We start from the raw sequence: 21,718 nt of genomic DNA on the forward strand, positions 1-21,718 counted from the left end.
GCAGAAATGTTAATTGGGAGTAGGTGGTACACCATGTTGCCTTGATTTGAGATGGCTGGTGCAAATGTTTAGAAAGATGATAATGTGCTTATTTGCTTTCCCTTTGTTTCTACATATTTCTTAAACTTACATCCCACGTGTTTTCATCATGGAATCCAAAGGGGGGGGGTGCATGTGGTTCAGTCACCACCCAGGCACCGACCAGACTCAGAGCTGCTTTGTTTCTGCATGTTGATGACCCCATGTGTCTTCAGACCTACTCTTTAGAATATTGATGATCTAGTGGGTTATGATGACTTATCTGACCTCATCTGGCTCAGGCCAGTTGCACCACCATTTTTTTTGGAAGGGGGCGAGTGTTTTCCTTTGTTACAGAGGAGGAAAGAAGAAGCCTGGTGCAGTATGGTTGGGAGAGGGGGAGGGGGCTTGAGAAAAAATAAAAATGAATGCTGTTGGGAACTTGCATATATTTTATTTAGGCAGCGGAAGGGAGAGGAGAAAAAGCAGTCTTCAGAATGCCTGGTTTTGGTAGCATGATGGGAGGGGGAGTCTAGTTTTTTGTAGCTGCACTGATGCTCTATCACATAGGCGCCAACTCTAAGGGGCCCAGGTCCCTTCACCCCTCCCATAAAATATGGGGGGTGCCACCCCAATTTTGAGAACAATCAGTTGCAGAGGAGGCTGAGTGTGGAGCTGAGTGCAGTGCTGATTCAGTGGTTGGACGCTGCTTCTCCTGCTGCCACAGAGGGGAAGCAGCCCCGGGCAAGTGGCAGGAGGAGGAGGCCAGGCTCCAGAAAGGAGGAGCCACCAGCCATTGAAGCTGCACTGCTATTGTGTTTGGCTCCACCCCCGACTCCTCCCTGTGTCACACGGGAGTCATGCATGTGTCATCTCCCCCCAATTTTCTACTTAGGTTGATTCCTCTATCAATAAAAAGTGAGTAAAGTTTGGTGAAATATGAATTTCTTTAGCAAGATCTCAACCTTCTAGGGAATGACTCCCAAGACTCGATGAGAAATTTCCTTTGTTTTAGATCAGTGCTGCCTCTTTCATTTCTCCTTAGTTCTGAAATTCGTTTTTCCCGCTCCCTTTTGCTTTGCTGTAGATGTAGCAAAGCTCCAGGCCACCAGTAATAAAAAGCAGTACTTTGATGCTTTTTTCAAGCAAGAGTTAACGTGTGCTTTCTGAATAAAACTAAAATTATCTTTACTCTGTGGCATGTCCTCAGACATTACATCACCACTCAGTCTCCTTTGTTGATATTATGCATGTGCAGGAAAGTTTCAGGAATGCAGCAGTCACTGGGTTGCTCTTCCAGCATTCCTTAGGATGAGTTCTGCACACTGAGAGATTCTGGTCAGAATGCTTTGGGTTTTGCCTTTCAACATGGTGCTCCTAGAAAGAGCAGTGGCTAAAACAACTCATTTACATGCTGTTTTGTTTTGTTTTTAAATAAACTAGGGAACTTGCTCAGTGCCACTTAAGAACAGAACTGGCAGCATTTTCCACACACATCCCAACCTTGGGGAATTTTTTTTGCATGCTTTTGCATCACTAGGAATTTGCCTTGGTTCAGAGTAGGAAAAATTAAGCATTCTGAGGCTAGTTCAAAAATGGAAGCATTCACTTCCGGGTTTTCAGCGTTCGGGTTCTGAATCGTTCAGCTTCCAAGACACTCAAAAACCGAGGTTCCACTGTATCAGTTTTAGTTGGAAAGGGCAGGCACTTGACTACTTCATACCACGTGAATTCCCTCTCAGAAGCAGTGCTGTTCTCTGAGTTTAACTGATAAGATTTCCCTAATTCCACCAGGCATACAGGCTTGTTTTCAAATTATAAACTAGATGTGGACAAACCATTTTTACAAGCCTAATGTTGAAACATTTGTACTTCGATGATGAACAGGGGATTTCAGGGAATGATGACCTAAATACACCTTATGAAGGTTTTCTGATTATCTTCAAATGCATTTACAATGATTAATTTTGAATGTTTTCATTAAGGCCGTAAGAAATACCGTATTTTTCGTCTCATAGGACACTCCGTCCCATAGGACGCACCTAGTTTTTTTGGGGGGAAATAAAGGAAAAAATTGTTTCCTTTATTTCCCCCCCCCCAAAAAACCAGGTCGGGGAACAGCGGTATGGTGGCGCTGCACCTCCCCGCTGTCCCCCGAGCTTGTGGGGCTGGCAGATGTCTGCCCAGCGCGAGGGGCGCTCTGCTTAAGGGCGCTCCGCGCGCTGGGCTGCAGGCTGCTATCTGCAGCGTGGGGAGCCCTGCGGGAACTCCCACAGGGCTCCCGACGCTGTGGATGCCTGCCCGGCGCGAGGGGCGCTCTGCTTAAGGGTGCTCTGCACGCTGGGCGGCAGGCTGCTATCCGCAGGAACTCCCGCGGGCTCCCCAGGCTTGCTGATAGCTTCCTGAAGCCTGGAGAGCGAGAGGGGTCGGTGCACACCAACCCCTCTTGCTCTCCAAGCTTCAGCGAAAGCCTGTATTCACCCCATAGGACGCACACAGATTTCCCCTTCATTTTTGGAGGGGAAAAATGCGTCCTATAGGGCGAAAAATACGGTATATTCTTGGTAACTTTAAGTAGCGAGCTTACTGTGGTGAAGCACTGGAGTTACCCTATACTGCCAGTGGGGGGCAGCAGTGGCTATTATGAGACCTATTACATTGAAAGCAAATATAGACAGGGCCATGTATTTAATTTCTGATATTGACATGATATATACTGTTCAAACAGCTGAAGGCTAGGATTTTTTTTTGAAGAATTATATTTGAGTGGTGAAAGAGTGAGGCAATTACTCTGAACATTTGAATGTTGAAATAATTTTTATCCCCAGTAGCTTATTCTTATTAGCATACATTTATTTTATGCCTTTTCTTGCTTCCAGAAATATGTCATTCCCGATTTTCTGCCTAATTATCAGTTGTTATATTTTGGGTGCACATGTGTGTGTACAGAGCTGTAGAACGTGTTTGTTTAAATAAGCAGCATATCACAAAACAGAACAATTGGTTTTACAGTTATCACTATTGAAATTTAAAGCAACCCTCCTTTGCTTCAAAATTTATGGAATTTTATATATATGAAGAGATGTAAAATAGTAAGATGCTCTTCTTCCTGTGACTATTTTGAGAGTGGGAACTGGCTTTTGCCACAGACTTGAGAGTTCATGCAGATGAGCAACCTGGGAAACTTTTTCGAGTGCTGCTGTTGGCAGGGTGGGGAACTAAGGGAAAGATTCAGCGGCACTTAAGTGTGAAGATGACAATCCAAACTGAACCAAATTTTGGAAGTTGCATGTGCTGTGAACGGTGTGGGTGGCTTTAGACAAGCCACTCTTCTCTTAAGCCCTGGTTTAGTTGTCAGTCATATCCCATACCTGTGGTGTCAAGCAGGCCATCCATTTTTCAAAGCAACATTTGTTTATTTGTTTCCTTATTTAAACAATAACAAGCAATTATTTGAAATGTAAAAGTGCTGAGGGGATTTCTTGGTGTCATAGCTGAGAGCTTAAGGGTTAATAACACTCCAGTCCTCCACACTAGGGTCCAAATAAGCATTGGGAGCCCTGTGCTAGTGAACTGTGTAAAAACGAAAAATCTTAAAAGGCCCAGTTATGTAGCTAACCTAATGTGTAATTTGGCTCTTTAAGATGTAAGAAGCTCTGTCAGTCATGAATTGCCTTACACAAAAGAAGCAAGCAAATGTGGAGCAAGAAAAAAGGGCTGGCTTTAATTTTCCTCTTTAATACTTTGCATTCAGCAAAACCTACGGAAATATAAAAGCTTCAAGATGCCGACCGTTTTCCAGCAGACAGTAGTTAAGAAACATTTATTCCTGTTGGTGGCTGAATTCCAGAATGTGCAAAAAGCACTGCTATTAAGACCGCAGTAACCGCTGCCGATCATATTCCATTTTGCATCAGTTGCCTGTAGTATGTTCTCCTTTTGGGGCAGAAATGGGAGGGAGGTTCAGGCAGGCAAGGAAGCAGCAGAGCCAGCAGTCTGGGGATGGCTCATTCTAAACAATTGAGGCATGTTTATAGAGTTCTGGGATTGCTGCTTTGTGCAGCAACAGCTACTAACCATGCCTGGGAATTTTCTTCCTTCTAAGGCAAACTTCTGAATCAGCAGCTTGTCATCCAAAAGCCTTTCCTCCCCTCCCCTTTCGGTTGTTTGCAGCTAGTCACAGATGGAGGATGATTTACATCTTTGCTCATCAAATGACTTTGAATATTTTCCCCCAAAAGACTGTTAATGTTGTGTTTGAACACATTCTTTTAATGTTTGGAGAACTTGATGGGAGTAGGAAATGGGGGGGGGCAGTTGGCATGAGAAGCACTTTTTTTTGCTGCTTTAGGTCACACACTTCCTGAGAGTAGGCTTGGGCCTGATTTGCATGAAATGCTAAGCTAAACCTTGAATTAGGGAAACCACGCAAGTGTGCAGGATCCCAGAGAGCAGCTTGCAGCACCTTTCCTCCCCTCCAGTCCCATTTGCTGCATGGCTTAGCGTGTTGTCTGAACAGGGACTTGTGGTTCAGCTCTCTGCTTGCTAACCACGAGGTTAGGAAGGAGAGAGCTTAGCCATGAGCCCAAGTTCAGACAACACACGAAACCAATCCTGACTTGCTTTGCCACAGTGCTGCCGCAAAAATGACCAGGGAGGAGCACAGCGGCTATAAGCTTCTCTCCAGGAGCCAACACAGGCTTAGTAAGGTAAGGTCTGGTTTTTCAGGCCTTGTGAACCAGGCCATGGTGTCTCACGTGATGTATCCTCAGTGCTGGAGACACAGCAGGCAGCATATATTTCTTAACAGCTTTCTTCATATTATCCTACAAGAGCAGCTTCTCTGACCATGCTCCTAAAAAACAACTGGCTAGAACAGAGATGGGTCTTCATTTTTCCTTCTTTTAGGAAACTTCATCTCTTGAGGAACCTTCACGCAAACAAGAGTGGGGAATAAATAATAGAATTATTATTACTGCTACTTCTTCTACACTAAGACTATTAAACTGAGTGACTATGCTACAACTCTGTGTTGGGACACTTGCAATTGTGAAAGCTTAGTGAAACTCACCAACCACCAGCAACGTGTTGGCTGCATTTGGCTGGCTGTTAAGTGCAAGATACTTTTTAGTTATTGGGGGGAAATGTGTAGTTGCATTCACATCTACAGCCTGAGCAACTTTCCTGTGCTAGATCCTTTTTTGGACATTGTTAACATTTGCCAAAAGGGACTCCACTGGCAGCACTTATCTAAAGCTGTCCTCTTATAAGCAGATCTCTATAAAATTTCACATGGAAAGGAGTTCCTTGTGTGACTGTTTTTTTCTGGCAGTAACTAGGCTGGAGTGCCAGAACACCTTGACTTTACATTTTGAGAATTCTGGTTAAGGATGAGGACAAAATACCCTTGCAGTTGGAATGAGCACATCCAAGTTGGGTAAAGCAGCTGGGCTTCTCCACATTGGAGTGTACTGTGTGTTTTACAGCTGCTTGTTCTTATTTCTCAGTCCTTGAGAATGAAGGATCTTCATCTTATTTACTTTGTCAATTTGTTTGGCTACTCTAATTGTTTAGTTTCTGCCTGTAAAGTATTTTAAGTGCTCTTTGGTTAAAATTGAATCAACTTTGTATAAGGGGTAAAAACTAAACTTTTGCCTTATTTTCCCTTCTTTCTTTGTGCTACTGGGTTACAAATATGAGGAATTATTTGTTGGCCATCAGGTTGGCACAGACTGAAGATTGGTCAAATGTTGTAAAAGACATAACTTTCTGTATCCCCACAAAGTTGCTCTCAGGTGTTCTTCCTTTTTTCATAACACTTCAGCTCCATATGCAACTTTTAAAATTGTGGTAAGAAATGGCCAGTTCGTTAGCACTTGCATACCCCTGCAGTTTCCCAGTTCTTCTATAAGTGTAATTGTGTTTTATTTTCTTTTTTTCAGCTAAACAGACTAATAATGTACTTTGAGGAAGGAAGCTTTTAAAATTATCAGTACTGTACTTTGAACTTTCATACAGTGGGCATATTGAGTGAATTTGAGGGAGAATTCCATTGAAGTTAAAGCAAATAAATCATAAATGAAGACTAGAACAGGGGCAGGTGTTTGACTTGTGTAGCATGATTTTTATGGGTATAATTTCAATGGGACTGGAAAGTAAATATGCATTAGATTGTAGCTTATCATTTTTGTAGCCTGTTGATTTTTAAAATCAAAGCCTCCTCTCTCCCCACTGGTTTATCATGAATCCCTGGTCTTTATATTTTCAGTCCTTGACCTGCCACCACACCAACAATACGAATTCTGGGGATGTAGAATATATATGTATTGCATCATATAATCAAGCTATTGGAATCTTCCAAATATGTATATTTCAAGGGCTGCCTTAGTGGTGAATTTGTTGTAACTTACTAGTATTTTTATTTCTAACAGTACATCCTCTCTGGCTCTGATGACTTTAATTTATACATGTGGAGAATTCCTCCGGATCCAGAAGCAGGTGAGTGTTCCTGAAAAATCTTCCAAATTAAGTTACTAGCGCTAGGAAAAGCAGTCTTCTAGAACAGTGCTTCCCAAAGTGTGGTGTGCATACCCCCAGGGTTACACTGAAGAGTTTCAGAGGGTACATGGCAGAATTTGCTCTAGTCTAGATAAAATAATGATGTTAAAACTAGAAATTATCTTCTCCCAAAAAGGCCTACCACTGGTATAACCTCTCAAAAGAGGTATACAATCATTGTAAGTTTGGGGAACACTATTCTACAATATTAGCAATTTATGCAAGAGGTGCATTATTGGGGCCTCCTTCCTGTACATGCACACCTTTGTGTAAACCCTGTGATGGTTGCTATCCTTTGCATGTCTGCTTGGAAGCGCTGAAGTTCTCCTGGTTTGTGTGTGACATGTGTGTATATATCCTTGTTCCCATCGCCTTCTTAATCAAATTCGTCTCTCCCCCTCAGCTGCTCTTTGCCTTGTAGGGGTGGGGAATACAGGTATCTGTATTTTTCACCTAACACTGTGTTATTCATTGATGCAGTCCGTCCGAATATGTAACAGTTTAGAAATGCAATACCTAAAACACAAAAAAGCATTATGTATTCACAATATTAACAACTACTGAAACACACATGCACTAAGTTTAGTGCTTTAATTTTAGCTCTTTGTTGATCTATGTATGTTGTCATGAGTGTCACTGCTTTCTCACTTTTGTGTCCCCAACATGGCTGTTTTTTAAAAAACAAAGTGAAGGTTCCTTCATGTTCCACTTCTGGGCTTCCAGAGGCATCGTTTGTTGAGCAGTGCGGTTGAGTGACCAAGCTGAAATACATGAAGTAATAAGTTCTTTACTGTGCTGCCAAGCGCTACAGTCAAAGGACTTTTTGGAGAAAACTGGTTCTCTTCAGTACTTCCAGCACTTCTAAGTAATTGTCCAGACTTGCCTAAAGGTCCATGGTTTTGGTGACCGAACCAACTCAGCCTTATATTTGTATGACCAGGAGAATGTAGTTCTCCTGTGATAAAGGAGACACAGACCTGTTGGGTTCAGAGGTCTGGGACTCTTAGAAACATAAGACCCAGGACGTGTACTGTGTCTTATTAGATAGCAGGTTTGTTTTAGAGTTCCTTCCTTACTTGCAGCTACGTGCAGATTGCTGTTCTTCCTTCCAGAATTCCCTTTCCCCCGGTCTGCCTACTGTAAGTCCTGGGGTGAACTAGTCTACACTTAACTCAGAGCAACCTGGAATCCTGGTTTGGATCAAGGAATGGATCTCCCATAAGCATTACAGTGACTAATCGATTGGTAAACCACCAAGAGGGTAGATAAAAACAAATCCATTTGTGTTGGCTTGCCCTTTACTTGAAGCAGCTTTTCTTCCCATCTCTGTTGAGGCCATCACTACTTTACCTTCTGGATAATAGTTAGTAAAATGGAATGGCCATCTATCTGCCTGCTCATAGTTCTGAAGCTGCTAAGGAAAAGACTGACTATGATTTGGAAGCTTCATCTGATGAGAAATGCTGCTGTACGTCTCCACCAGACATTCCTATCTTCAGCCTGTTCTGTTCCAGTGACATTGGTTATCAATATGCTGTTTTTCACAACTATATGTGGTATGCATGCATGCAGGCTTACTGGAGTTTTTGAATATTTCACCACTGGCATAGTCCAGAGTCAGGGTGTCCTTGATTTAAGGCAGTTTTACTTGCTGCCAATGAAATAGTGACTAATTTAGTGGAAGGTGCACAGTGGGATAAGGGCAGTGGTGGACTTATGGCCTGTAGCTGTATACAGCTAGTATTTCAAATTCAGTGCAAACAAGCCATTCTCTGGTATATGGAGCTATTCTCTTCTGTTGCTGTTTTTTTCCAGGTGGAATCGGCAGGGTGGTTAATGGTGCATTTATGGTATTGAAAGGTCATCGTTCAATTGTGAATCAGGTCCGATTTAATCCCCACACCTACATGATCTGCTCCTCAGGTGTGGAAAAGATTATTAAGGTGAGCCCTTTTCCTCCGCTTTGCCATGGCTGTTGAGTATCCTCTTCTCAGATCTTAAAGTAAATGAAACTTCTTTTAAATGTGTAAACATTTCCTTGTGCGTGTTCTAAAGCAGAACTGTTGGTTGCTATGATCATGCAGGACTTGTGTTCTTTGCTAGAATGTGCTTCATATTCTTCATTTATTGGGAAATACAAGTTAAGGCAGCCACACACACCAGCAAATGGCATGTTTAATATAATTGCATTAATCAAAGCTGGTACAGTCGAGACACCCACACACTTTATCCCCCTCAGTGAGAACCAAACTAGATAAAATGTTGGCAGCCTGCTCATGTCTCCCACATATTTGGGTTTTGTGGGGGGTTGCTTGTTTACTGAAATGCAGCCATGGAAGGGGGGCGTTGAAAACTTGATCAAGGAAACAAAGGGTTTCCTTGAGCCGATTATTGTAATATTTATTCATACCTTGCTTCTCCCCTTATAGGTTTCTAAAGTGGCTTACAGATAAAAACATGACTCACTAAAAACATTTTTAAAGAACCAATTAAACATCAATAGAATTAAAACTATATACATATATGAAATCTGTTTAGAACATAACAAATAATTGCAATAAAAACCACAAATGAGTTGTCCAAGGCATTTAAGCAGTTGTCTTTTATCAAGAGCAGCAACTGTATTGAGGGGTGCTTCTTGAGAGAAAGCATGTCCACTCAGGGAGCCCCTCTTCATAGAGGAGGCTTTTTCAGTGTCCATGGATGAATACATGCCCTTGGAGGCCTTCCCTGACACCTGCAGGGTCCCATCCTCCCACCCCTTCCCTGCTGAAATTTGGCTTGGGAAAGTTTAACATTTGCTCCCCAGCTGCACACTCTGGGTTGGTCACCCTCAGTTAAGCTTAGTGGGGAGCCAAAGGGTGTTCCCAGGGCTAAATACTGGCAGGGCGAAGGGAATGAGTCTACATCCATGTGCATAGTTGTGGAATGTACATGGTGCCCCCAACAGTTTCTCCTGTTTGTAAATATGTCCATAGCTGGTGCCCCCTGTTCTGTGGGCAACTATGCACAAGTTCTGAAACAACACTCAGCTTCTCCAGAACTGTGCAAGACACAGTTGTAAGGAGTGATAACTTGATAAATATTTATGAAAATAGTAGATGGTCTGAAATGTTTAATTGCTTGAAACACTCTTAGAGGCTACTGCCTGTGCAGCAGTGAGGTTATCGGAGTTGGGTGCAAACCACGACACTAGCTGTTTTGGGGATGGTCACATACTTGGTTTTGGTTCTACCACAGAACACATTGGCCGCATTTGTGTCACCTTCCTTCAAATCCAGGATTTTACCCATTCTAAACTCCAAACAAACCTGTGAAGTAGCCATTTGGCTGGGAGAGAGGGAGTTTCATGGGTGGAGAGGGGCTTGTAAGTCACTCTTCCTGGTCCAAGTCCCAACTCCCTTGCTGCTGCACCACACTGGCTCACTGACGTTGAGCTGAACCCTTGAGTAGATCATCTTGTGCTCCTTTATGTATATACAGGTGCAGTGGCGTAGCGTGGGGGGTGCAGGGGGGCCGGGCGCAACATCTGGGGGTTAGGGTTAGGGGGTGCAAATCCACGGGTTAGGGGGCGCAAATTACTTGCCTTGCCCCGGGTGCTGACAACCCACGCTACGCCACTGTACAGGTGCCCTGCAGGCTTAGAAAGCTGGTTCAAGAGGATTTAATTCTACGCCTGTTCTGTTTTCAACCATCCTCTGAAGAGCTTTGTAAATGTCTTTAGGGCAGATGGCAGTAATTGAGGTGTATCATGTAAACACTTTAGTCAGTTGCACATTGATTGACTGACTGTAACCCTGTTGGCCATTTACAAGCTGGGGGTCATGGCTGGCCCTAATCCTGCCAGCATGGTCCACTGCCTGCCTGCATAATACAGTACCAAGAATCTATCTTCAGTCTGTGTCTCTGGCTTGCTCTTTGAGTTTGCTACTGCTTTCTCACCCTATTCTCCAGATACTAATGCATATTTAAAAAGGGATATATCTGGCAGCAGCACAAGCAAGGACATCTTTCCGCAGGGCCTGCAAGACAGAGTTGTTCCACCAGGCCTTTGGTCAGGGCGCAGCCTGACTCCCTCCTCTGGCAACCTGCACAGAGTTTTGCTTAATGGTTGCCATTAACTTGATTTTAATTAATTTTTATAATGAAATATTTTTAGAATGTTGGTTTATTTGATTGTTTGATTATTTTATTGTTGTTAGCCGCCCTGAGCCCGGCTTCGGCTGGGGAGGGCGGGATATAAATAAAATTTATTATTATTATTATTATTATTATTATTATTATTATTAATTACACTGTGTTGTGTACCATTGAAATGCCTTGCCTCTTGTTTTTGAGACGTCTGCCCTAACTGTATTTACACCAGTTTCTGCCAAACGGGTATACGCGTAGACTTAATTGGTTCAGTTTGAAGCCTCGTGTGAAATTTGGATGTAATAACCAATGAAGCTCTGAATCTTTCCTGGGTGACGGTACTTGGTCTGTTGGATTAATGTATGTATATAAACAGCCCCTGTGTTGCTTTTGTTGCACCTATATTTTATTTTTATTTTTTGCGGGGGGGGGGGGGATATTGATTCAATTAAGTGTCTTTTTCAAGAGCTCTCCCAACCTGAAAGGTTGTGGTGCTTGAATGCCTCTGGAAAAGAGAATTCGTGTTAGACCATAGGTTCAGCATGTGTATTTGTGAAACATGCCTATCTTTTCTAATGTACAAGCTTAAAACTAATTATGAGGAAGAAATATTGATGTATGTAACTGCCATGCTGGAGCTCCAGTTTTTCTGTGCCTTGTCCTCATTTTTGCGAGACAAACTATTTTGGGACAAGAATGGCTCAGCTTCAGATTGCTCGCACCTAAGCTCATATCCTACGATCACACATTGTAGGCCAGCCTTGTGAGCCCCTTATAGACTTTCCCGCCTGTTGAGATCAAAATGTGAGGCCCTGCACTGGAATTTTCACCTGGGTAAGGTTGAATTGGCAGGAACCCAACAGAGCAATTCTTTGCAAGGGCTCCCAATTTTAATAACCCTTCAGTAAGCTGATCTATCTGGCTCCTAAATCCTTAGAGGGGTTGCCAAAACTTGGCCTTGAGAGGAATTTGAGAGGTGGATGAGCGGGTGTGGACAGCTGCTGGTGACTTTTCTGTTTTGGCGTGTTATGAATTAAAGTAAATTTAAAATCCAGCTTTATTTGAATTGTTAGCACGGCTTGATGACAGAGTAATTTTGTGTAAAGTTTTTATGTGGAAGATAGCCTTTGAGAAGAGACTTTAAACTAAATGGAGATTATGAAGCAACGCCATGATTCAGAGAGAACATAATGGTGAGTCAAAGGAGAAGACTGCAGAAAAGCTTACTTGGCAGGCAGATGTTGCTCTGCAAGTGGTAGAAAGGTAGAGTTGTGTACACTATTGAGAGAAACTGGCTGAAGTCTGTACAGCAGGAGGGCAGTGTTGAACTGAATATTGATGGTAGTGGCAACTTGTCAAACTGTGTGGGAGGGAAAGTTGTAAGGTATTGCTGATTTATACTTTAATGAAAATTGAAATGCACTACTATGTAAGAGATGGAAGGTTTTTTCAGCCATGTTTCTATGGAGACAACCATAGAGACAAGCTACTATCTGTCTCTTGCTTTTATAGGATAATTTGATGTAGCACACCTAATTATATACACTTGCAGCAAAATCATAATTTAGCCTACCTGAACACAGCAGAAAATATCTTGCTGGCATCTTGCTGGCAGGTGACTTAACCTGACATCTCTGAAAGGTCACCTTCCTGCATGTAAAAGGAGTCTGAGGCTTACCTGGCAACTGCAGGTGATGATAAAAAAGGTTGCTCCTTTGAAGGGCTTTGCTTACTTCTCAACTTCTATCCCAACTCTAAAATCTTCCCAAAGAGTAGCTGTGTTCATCTCTTGCAACAAAAAACAATCAGTCTTGTGTCTCCTTCAATACGAATGCATATATTGTGACATAAGCTTTCAGGGACTCAGGCCCGCTTGTCAGATGCATGAAGTGAAATCTTAGTTGGCAGGTAAACAAAGGAGAAAATGGTAAGGTGGGAGTCATGTCTATCTTGTTACATTCTTTGGTAGTGCCTTTACAAGGATTTTTTCTGCAAAGTCATGTTTTTAGGATTCAGGTTTTCAAAGTGGGTGTGGGGACTAGGCTTGAGGATGGTATGAAAGAATGGAGTGAGGGAAGGGTCTGAAGTTCCTGACTTTATTTTCAAATAATTGAAGGGGAAATTCAATAGCCATTAAATTTTCTCCCTTTTGATTACTGCCTAACCTGTTCTTTGGTTTTGATATTATCTTTCTAACCCAAACTTTTCTACAGATGCATGAGAACTAATGACTTGTATGTATTTTTTTTTTCTTACTGACATTTGGAATCTCCCCAGATTCCACATTCATGTTGTGATCCAATGGGTGTTCCTTGCAGGTCTTCCTCAAAGTTGGACTATTCCGTTATTATGCAGAATTAAAATAGGAACAACCTCCGCGTGTCTGTACTTTTTGTTCTGGGGGAAGTAATTTGAGGGAGGCATTTCTGAATTCAGCTACTTACTGAACTGGTTCCTTTAAAGGATTGGTAAGAGGACCTATCAGGACTCAGCAGCACTAAACAACTATCACCCAGTCACAAATATCCCCTTCTTGGGCAAGGTGATTAAAAGCATGGTGGTGGTCCAGCTTTAAGCCTGTGCGAAGGAAGCTGAGCATCTGGACCCATTTCATTCTGGCTCCAGGCCTCTTCATTGTACTGAAACTGCTTTGGGTACCTTGGCTGATGACTTTTGTTGAGAGAGAAGGGGAATGCAACCCTGTGCATTCTCTTTGACTTCTCTGACTTTTGGTAGTGATGACTATGGAATTCTTCTGGACTGACTGGGGGGGCACCATTTTACTGGGGTTATGTTCCTACCTCCAGGGTCAGTTCCAGAAAGGAGCAATTGGGGGAGGGCTGTTACTTGACACCCTGGGAATTGACCTGTGGAATTCTGCAGGGGTCCATTCTATTGTCCATCCTGTTGTTTACTTGGCCTGGCCCCTTGGGGTGAAAGGCTGATAATAAATAGCAGAACTAAAATAAGATAAATATGTAGAGCACGTCTCTCGAAGGCCCCAACCCACAACTTAGGTGAGGGCTAGATGAAGGTGGGGAGGTAGGGCCTGCTACAGAAGGGCTGGCAAGCAATTAATTTTTTTAAGAAGCGGATTAGGATAAATGGGCATTACCTCCAAGCCCTACTATGCTGTTTACCTCCCATGTGCATAGATCTGCTAGCAAAAGAGGATGGATCATGTCTGCTGTTGGTGATTAAATGAGCATAGGTGTACACTAACAGGCATGATCATCCTCTTTTGCAAGCACAGCCTTCTGCCTGGGAGGTGAATGGTGTCAGGTGGTTCTGATCACCTGTGCTAATTCAACCATATAATTGTCTTTTAGTGCTAGCCTAGGTGTATTTTTAAGAAATACTTGGTAGGACAGCAACATGATTGGAAATGGCTACACTGCTGTTATCATGGCATTTGAGTATAGGGGAACCAATAACAACAACAACAACAACAACAACAACAACAACAACAACAACAACAACAACTGCTATTTTATTACTTCTACCCCACCCACCTGACTGGGTTGCCCCAATCACTCTGGACGTCTTCCAACAAAATATAAAAGCACTGTAAGACACCAAACATTATAGATGTTCGGCTTACATTGTGCAGCCATCCACAACTGCTGAGATGCTGAACCATGCAACTTATTGAAACACCACAACACGTCTCTAAAACAAGCTCTAGCTTTAGTTTCCTGGGAAACAAATGCCTTCCTTACTGCCTAGACTTTTATTCAGAAAGCAACCTAGTATTCTTACCACCTCCTTTCTCTCTCCCCCCCCCCCCACTTGTAAACACCTATTAGATAAAAATAGAGTTCTGCAGTCTGGCGTTCATTTCATTTCAAGCTGGAAGCATTTTATGAGTTGTGAATCCTCAAGTGTAGGTGGGGAAACATTTTGCACGTGAAATGGAACATCTTTGTGAAACTGAGTAAAAAGAATTGTTCTTTAAGATCAGCTACACCAATAGTCTTGCAAAATGATATAGGTATATCAGTAGACTGCTGAAAAGCCTTAAAATAGCAACCGGGTGATATATATAAAGCAACACTTCTTTTTATTCTTTTTACAGATCTGGAGTCCTTACCGGCAGCCTGGTTGCACAGGAGATCTGGATGGTAAAATCGAGGATGATTCCCGTTGTCTGTACACACATGAAGAGTACATTAGTCTTGTGCTAAACAGTGGCAGTGGCCTGTCTCATGACTATGCCAATCAGTCAGTCCAAGAGGATCCACGGATGATGGCCTTTTTTGACTCCTTGGTCCGTCGAGAGATTGAGGGATGGAGCTCTGATTCTGACAGTGACCTTAGTGAAAGCACAATCCTGCAGCTCCATGCCGGAGTAAGCGAGCGTTCAGGGTATAGTGAGTCTGAGTCCTCCACATCTCTGCATCACTCCCCACCTCACATGACGGAAGAATCTGATGAAGCTGCCTATAACTTGGGAACCTTGAGATCTACCGAATCTCCACCAGCCAGAGAAGCTGTGGCTTCTCGCCAGCAACGTTTGTCTGCACTGAGGAGGTACCAAGACAAGCGTCTCTTGGCTCTTTCTAATGAGTCTGATTCTGATGAAAATACTTGTGAGACGGAGCTGGATGCTGATCTCTTCCCGAGGCCCAGATCCCCAAGCCCCGAAGAGAATGACTCGAGCAGCTCCAGCAGCAGCAGCAGCACAGAAGATGATGAGGAACTGAATGAGCGCCGTGCCTCAACCCGGCAACGCAACGCACTAAGGCGCAGGCAGAAGCCACAAAAGGAAGAAAGGACTAATGCAAATGCCAGCACAGAAAACACAAGTACCTACTTAGGCGAAGACCTCTATGATTATCCCCAGATCAAAGTGGATGACCTCTCTCCTTCTCCAGCCTCAACTCCCGAAAGGAGTACTGCAAATACTGAGGTCCGCAAAGAGAAGGTCTCTCCTTGCTCAGAGAGTGAATCTGTAGACAGGAAGATCTACAAAGCTTTCAGGTGGCTCCACTATTCTTATATGTCTTACGCGGCTAACAAAGATGGTGAAACTTCGCATGGAGGTGGTGAAAGTGATGGGAGACCCGGAACGAGCAGAAAAACCCAAAGTGGGCAGGATCCCTCTACTGAAAACCGCAACAAGGAAAACTTCAAGGAACGTAGCTCGGCAGAAAATTCTAGAAATGGTCAAGATCATGAATGCGATAATCAGCGGCAGCTGGAGGATCAAGAGAATGTCGCCCAAGGGAACAGAAACAGTGGGACTGTGGAGCATTCGTTTGAGATGAAGAAGCTCAATGGAAAAGCCACATGCAAAGGCCGAAGTAGTTGCACTGAAGAGCCACGCAGCCAGCCTGCAGGATTTGTGGAGCAGAAAAGTAACCAGAATTGTCAACCTGCACCCAGCCACAACCCACTGGTTGTCTCGAAGGATTCATTTTCCACCGCTGCCACCTGTAGTGGATCTGGAAATTACTCTAGAAACCCAACAGATGACAATGAGGACAGGAACACGGACAATTCCTGTGCAAACCACAATAATGGTCACTTGCACCCTCGCTCTTCTTACCTTAGTAACGGACAGAGTTTTGGAGAGCAGGAGGCTGTGGCTCAAGGAAGACAATTACACTTAAATGCTGATAATGGCAGCCTTGTGCAGACGTGCACATCCTTGCACAAGGAATGCAGCCTGTCTGCAACAGACTCTCCCAGTCACACCGTGAGCACGAAAGAGGAAGCTGCCGAGTTGCATCTTCCGGGCAGTGATGGCTCGCAGATCCGTGGGCGACAGAAAAGGCATAGAACAGAGTTTGAAGACACAGATTCTGAGAAGTCTTCCTCAGAAAAGAAGTTAAAAACACACGCAGCCTGGGTTTGAAATGTCACATTTCCAGTTCTCCATTCCATTCTCCAGTGGGTCTATTTTAAATTGCCAGGGGCTATGTTGTATAAAAAAATCTAATCAACCTTTAAAATGAGACTGAGTATAGTGTACCCTTACAAGGTTCTGTTCAAGTAAATCCTTATTCAGACAGTTGACTTATTCTCGTGTGATGTGTGGTGTTTGTTCAGCTAGCTACCTAACGTGGCTATTGTAAATCTTACTCTTCTGAAAAGAATTATTTGCGTGTTGATACTGTGGGTTTTATAGTCTCATTGACTTGAGTGATAGGCAACTGACATCTATGACTGATGCTTCCGGGGTGTTTTTCTGCACATGAAAATGGGAGCAAATTGGGTGCAGCCTTCTAACCCTCTCCCATGCTTCTGAAGTCTTAAATTAGAGTGACTGTTTGATTTGGTGGAAGCATTCTCATGGTTTATGTATGTAAAGTAACATCACACAGCTGTTTGTACTTAAAGTAATCCAATTACTCATTCAAGAGGCAGGAGATAGTTTTGTTTGAAACTGTTAAGGTAGTATCCAGAATGACCTTGCTCTTTTTCCTTCTTCTAAAGTTAAGCCTCTCCTACCACAAAGTAGCCATATTTGTCATTGGACTAGAACGTAGATTCCACTCCAATTGAAATTCACTAGAGGTATAATCTGGAAGCACTGCTGTACTTCCCATGGCTTCATTTGCTGTCCCTAAACTATTACCTGATTTACAAAATAACTTGCAGGAAAGCTACACGAAATCTTGTATGTAGCTACAACTCTTGTGTCTGCATGATACTGGTGATACAGTCCAGGAAAGATGGTTAGTGTAACTCGGAGGAGAAAAATGCATATTGATGTACCTAACAAGCTAACTGTGAGCGTAAACTGAATCTTGAGACCCGGTTCTCTCTTCTTTTCTTTTCCTTTTTTAAAATAATTGATCTTCTTTGGAACAGTAGGCTGACTTTAGAGACCCTGGTTTTACAAGTCCTGCACTACTGTTCAAAAGGTGCAGATTGATGTATGGTTTCCAATTAAACAAATATTTTTGTGTGTATTGACTATCTTGTTTTTTATGGTAAACCATAACATTAGTATATATTTTTGTAATACAATAGTTATATACTGGAGAGGGGATGGCCTTGCAGTTGAACACTTGACACTGGTAAATTCTTCTGGGATTCCAAGTAAACAGAAATGTTAATCAGCCAATTTTCATATGTTACCTGCCGAGTTTTTAATAATGGTGGCTGGCACAACCATACTCAACTGGGGTTGGGGTGGGGGGAGGGGTTCCCCTAGATGCTGTTACGATTTGTGCTCTGCTTTTGGGTGGCTTGCCTGTCCCTTCCCACCTTACAAAGTAGGTTGGTAGGTGCCAGCCCTACTGCTGTGTCCTTTAGTGTTAGCTGGAGCTCTTTTCCTCTAACACTTCACTGCTTGTAGCGTGTCTTAATGGTAGATTTTGGAAAGTCAAATATGGCCTAAGAAGGAGGGGTGGGATGGGAAGATTTTCTGTAGGAGTCCTACTCCGCACATGTTTAAGATCTCTTCCCTTTGGTCTCTTCCTGATTTTTGTACATATTGAGCCATTTATGAAATGGGCACCTATACAAATGTGAAGGAACTAATCAACTTTATACCACAAAACAAACAGCCATCTACTTTGCAGCCTAGTTCTATGCATCTTTAGTCAGAAACAAGCTCCACTGAGTACATCTGGACTTAGTGTTGCATCTAACAAGGGCATCCCATTTGTGCAAAGACTTCTGTGCTTCCCCTCTCATGCTCCCCAAATATGCTCTGGTGGTACCTCAATACTGAAGAGCAGATTGGGCAAGGGAGGGGAAGGTTTGTTGGGCAAGCAGAAGTCCTTGGAACAACAGGACCACTTCATTGGATACTGCCCTTAGTCCCACATAAGTTTGTGTAGGATTGCTGGCATAGTTTGCTGCACAAGATTTATGATGGCTGTGTGAAATATTGTTCTGATGTGACTCTTATCCAGGGCTTTCCAAACTAAGTACATGGACCAGAGCTTCATTCAAGAGGTCCACAAAAGCTCTCTTAAAAATACAATTAAAAACCATACAGCACCTGGCATGGCACATTACAATTACTACAACAGGTGGGGGGGAAATCATTAAGTGGCACCAGTACCCTCAGCAATATTCAAGTTGGGGGGGAGTTTGGGAACACTGTCTTAAACAATAAATATAAAAATAAAATGCTAAGCATTTTGGCGGAGCGTCACTAGTGCTGAAACTGCTTGAGCTTTCTCTTGGAATTTGAGGAGTTCTCCACGTTCCTTGGATCATCGCTTGCTATGGGATTCTTCCAGTAGAAGCGTCCTACATTGCCGGGTCAGTGTTTTAGAACCAAACCAAAAATGACAGAATGAGGTGCCCTGTTGTGTAGTACTTTGCACAATTTTCCTTTGTGTATATTGTATGCTACTGTGTCAATGGCTAAAGGGTGGGCTAAGCTATCACTGGGGAAAGGGAAGGGGGCCACCTTCATGAAATGAAAAGGGATTTCAGAAGAACTGGAAGATGAGGTAAAGGAGATGGAAGAAAATATACTCCCCAAGGGAGAAGTGGAAGCATGAAAGGCAGAGTGGATATGCTTCAAGTCGAATAACTTGATCTGCTTTACAAATAATTAATATTAATCTGATTGTGGTGTGGTGGGTGTGTAAGTGCATTGAAGAGGGAGTTTCTCCATCGCAAAGATTTGAAAAAGCAAATGCTTATGGTTTTGCAATTGGAAAGCATTGTGCAATAGCATAATAGTTAGCAGATAGATTTTCCTCTCCTGTCACTGTAACTTGAAAGCACAAACCTTGGGGTAAAACTTTTTTGTGTGTTTTGTAACTTGAACTTATTCATTCTGTAGTTTGGGGCTTTGCAGCTCTTCCCCCTCCCCCTCCGCATTTTATCACTTAAACTATTCTCTACAGGCACATACGTTGGCACTCAAAACAGGTGGAGTTGCAGAGCAGCAGCTCCCAAACCCAACCAAGTCAACAAAGACTTTTCCTTGAGGATTATGTTGTCTTGACTGTTTCTCCTCTCCACGTCTTATTCCTCATTAGGAGACCTTACAGTAAGGTGCCAAAATTTCATTGACTTGTATCTCCCCAGTAATTTTAAAGGAAATGGGAACAAGCTTTGCCATTTAAAAAGCCAGGAAATTACTGAAATTTTTACTTGGAATATAAAATCATGGGTGGTTATGAATCATGTTGACCAGAATTTCTATGGTAAAAGGTCACATGACCCCAGTTGCTAGGACTATAGCACCACCATGCCCATAGATGAGAAATCCCTTCTATCATTTGGCCAGTGAATATTGGGAGACATAACACTGAACCAGCTTAATAATTGGTTTGACAGAACACAGCAGTTCTTACATTAAAAAAAACAAAAACATGACTGCAAGCTTTAACTTATAGCTGCATTGATGGACCAAATCTGCAATTGATTTAAAGAAGGGTATATTTTTAATAACTGCAGAGTAGTCGTGTATGTGTTGGCTAGTTTGGCTCTGTTATGTTTCTCCTTATGGGGAATGAAGGATAATATTGCAGGTGGCCTTTCCTTCCAATGATAAGTAGCAGCTTTCTGGAATTAAATTCTTTTACTACTTTCAGTGTTCTCAAAGACACCTTTATATTTTGGTCATAGGTATGTTTGAACACCAGATAACTTTTAATCTAACTGCAGATAGCTCTAGTTTGTGTAAAAATAGATTAAAAATATGCAATGTTAACTGCTGCAGAAATATTCAGCAACCATCTGTGATCGATCCAGGGCTCATTTTAGCCATGTGAAAGAAAATACCTTCAGCAAAACTTTTATGGCTATTGTACAGATGGTTTGAGAGACTTGTTGCAAAACCTAAAATAATAACATAGCTCTCCAAGTTACCTACTTGCACTGTAAATGAGAACCTCTGTTAACCAAAGATGCTGTAGGAGCATGACATCCTTAATTCTGCTGCAACATAGTTGTGGCTACGTCAAAGTTGTGCAGAATTAAAGACTGCATCTTAGTGCAACTTGCCAATTTAACCCTAAGCCAACTTAGACATATTGTATTCAATAGGGCATGTTCAAGCCATCCGCAAGGTTGTCACTAGCATTTCATTTGTAGAAGGGCTTTTAAAGAGTTTGAGAGGCCCACTCCTCAAGTCCAAAGACAATTGCCATCAACTGTAATCATGACCATCGTATATTTGTCCTGCCTTTGGGAAGGCTAGCTACTGTTCCTCTATGAACTGTTTTTAGTTCTGGGACCTGACTGTAGTGTACCAGACATTGTTTGGTATTCTCCATTTCTCCACTATTAAAATGGCACCCTTCAGGAAACCTCTGCTTTATTTGATTATTAACTAACATTAACTAACATTATTACAGAGGAAAGAGAGAGTGATGTGCTTGCATTGTGCAAAGTATGTCCTTCCAATTTCTCCTCACAGTAACCTTGTGAAGCAGGCCAGTGCTGCTACAATTTGATATAGATGGAAATGAGCTGAAAATTAGTGACTTGACTGAGGAGTTTGTGGAAGAACCAAGTAGAAATGAGTATGCATTGCCCCAGCATAGACAGAAAAATAGGCAAGATGAATAAACCTTTCCAAGTATCCTACTTGCATATATGTACAACTTGGGCCTAAATTTGTTTTCAATTTGAAATAAATAGATCAAGAGTTGTTATGCAGCCAAACTGGTCTGCAGCCCGCTAGGTTTAACTTAATGGACTTGTGCTGGCTAGAAGCTTATGGCAGCATTAACATCTGAAGAGACAGATTCTTCCATATGTTCTTATTTGTTTCTGGAACTTAAAAATGACCCAGCCATGTGTTTGGGGTGAAGCGTGTGCTAAATTTTCTTTCACTCCAAGAGCTAAATTAATTTCGTGCCAAGTTCTGCTCTTGAAAGCAAGAAAATCGACTCGGCCATAGTGTAGGGGTGTGTGGGTTTTTCCCCTCTTCTGAAGAACACAATGATTGGCTTCAAGATTGGAAATCTCTGCTGAAGGCTATATTTTATGGTTTGAATCTAAAGTCATTTTGTAGCTGAAATCTGCTGAACTGTTGTGGTCTCACTGCAACTGTAATCCTAATTTCATAAGGTGGAATAAATTC

At 42.5% G+C, this 21,718-nt stretch overlaps 1 protein-coding gene and 1 long non-coding RNA gene across 3 annotated transcripts in view; one reads left to right on the forward strand and one right to left on the reverse strand.

Annotated features, from left to right (window-relative positions):
- Positions 1 to 17,627, forward strand: part of DCAF5 (DDB1 and CUL4 associated factor 5) — a 43,459-nt gene extending 25,832 nt beyond the window's left edge. For both annotated transcript variants that reach the window (XM_053385089.1, XM_053385096.1), the window contains exons 7-9: positions 6,450 to 6,516; positions 8,392 to 8,519; positions 14,786 to 17,627. In XM_053385089.1, coding sequence (XP_053241064.1) covers positions 6,450 to 6,516; positions 8,392 to 8,519; positions 14,786 to 16,567 — 1,977 coding nt within the window. In that variant the 3' untranslated portion in view covers positions 16,568 to 17,627. The remainder of the gene's footprint in view (positions 1 to 6,449; positions 6,517 to 8,391; positions 8,520 to 14,785) is intronic.
- Positions 7,069 to 21,718, reverse strand: part of LOC128412226 (uncharacterized) — a 32,989-nt gene continuing 18,339 nt past the window's right edge. Inside the window, exon 3 of the long non-coding RNA XR_008330038.1 lies at positions 7,069 to 7,337. This is a non-coding gene — a long non-coding RNA (uncharacterized LOC128412226). The remainder of the gene's footprint in view (positions 7,338 to 21,718) is intronic.

This window comes from Podarcis raffonei, chromosome 1 (assembly GCF_027172205.1).
Source record: "Podarcis raffonei isolate rPodRaf1 chromosome 1, rPodRaf1.pri, whole genome shotgun sequence".
NCBI classification, from domain to species: domain Eukaryota; kingdom Metazoa; phylum Chordata; class Lepidosauria; order Squamata; family Lacertidae; genus Podarcis; species Podarcis raffonei.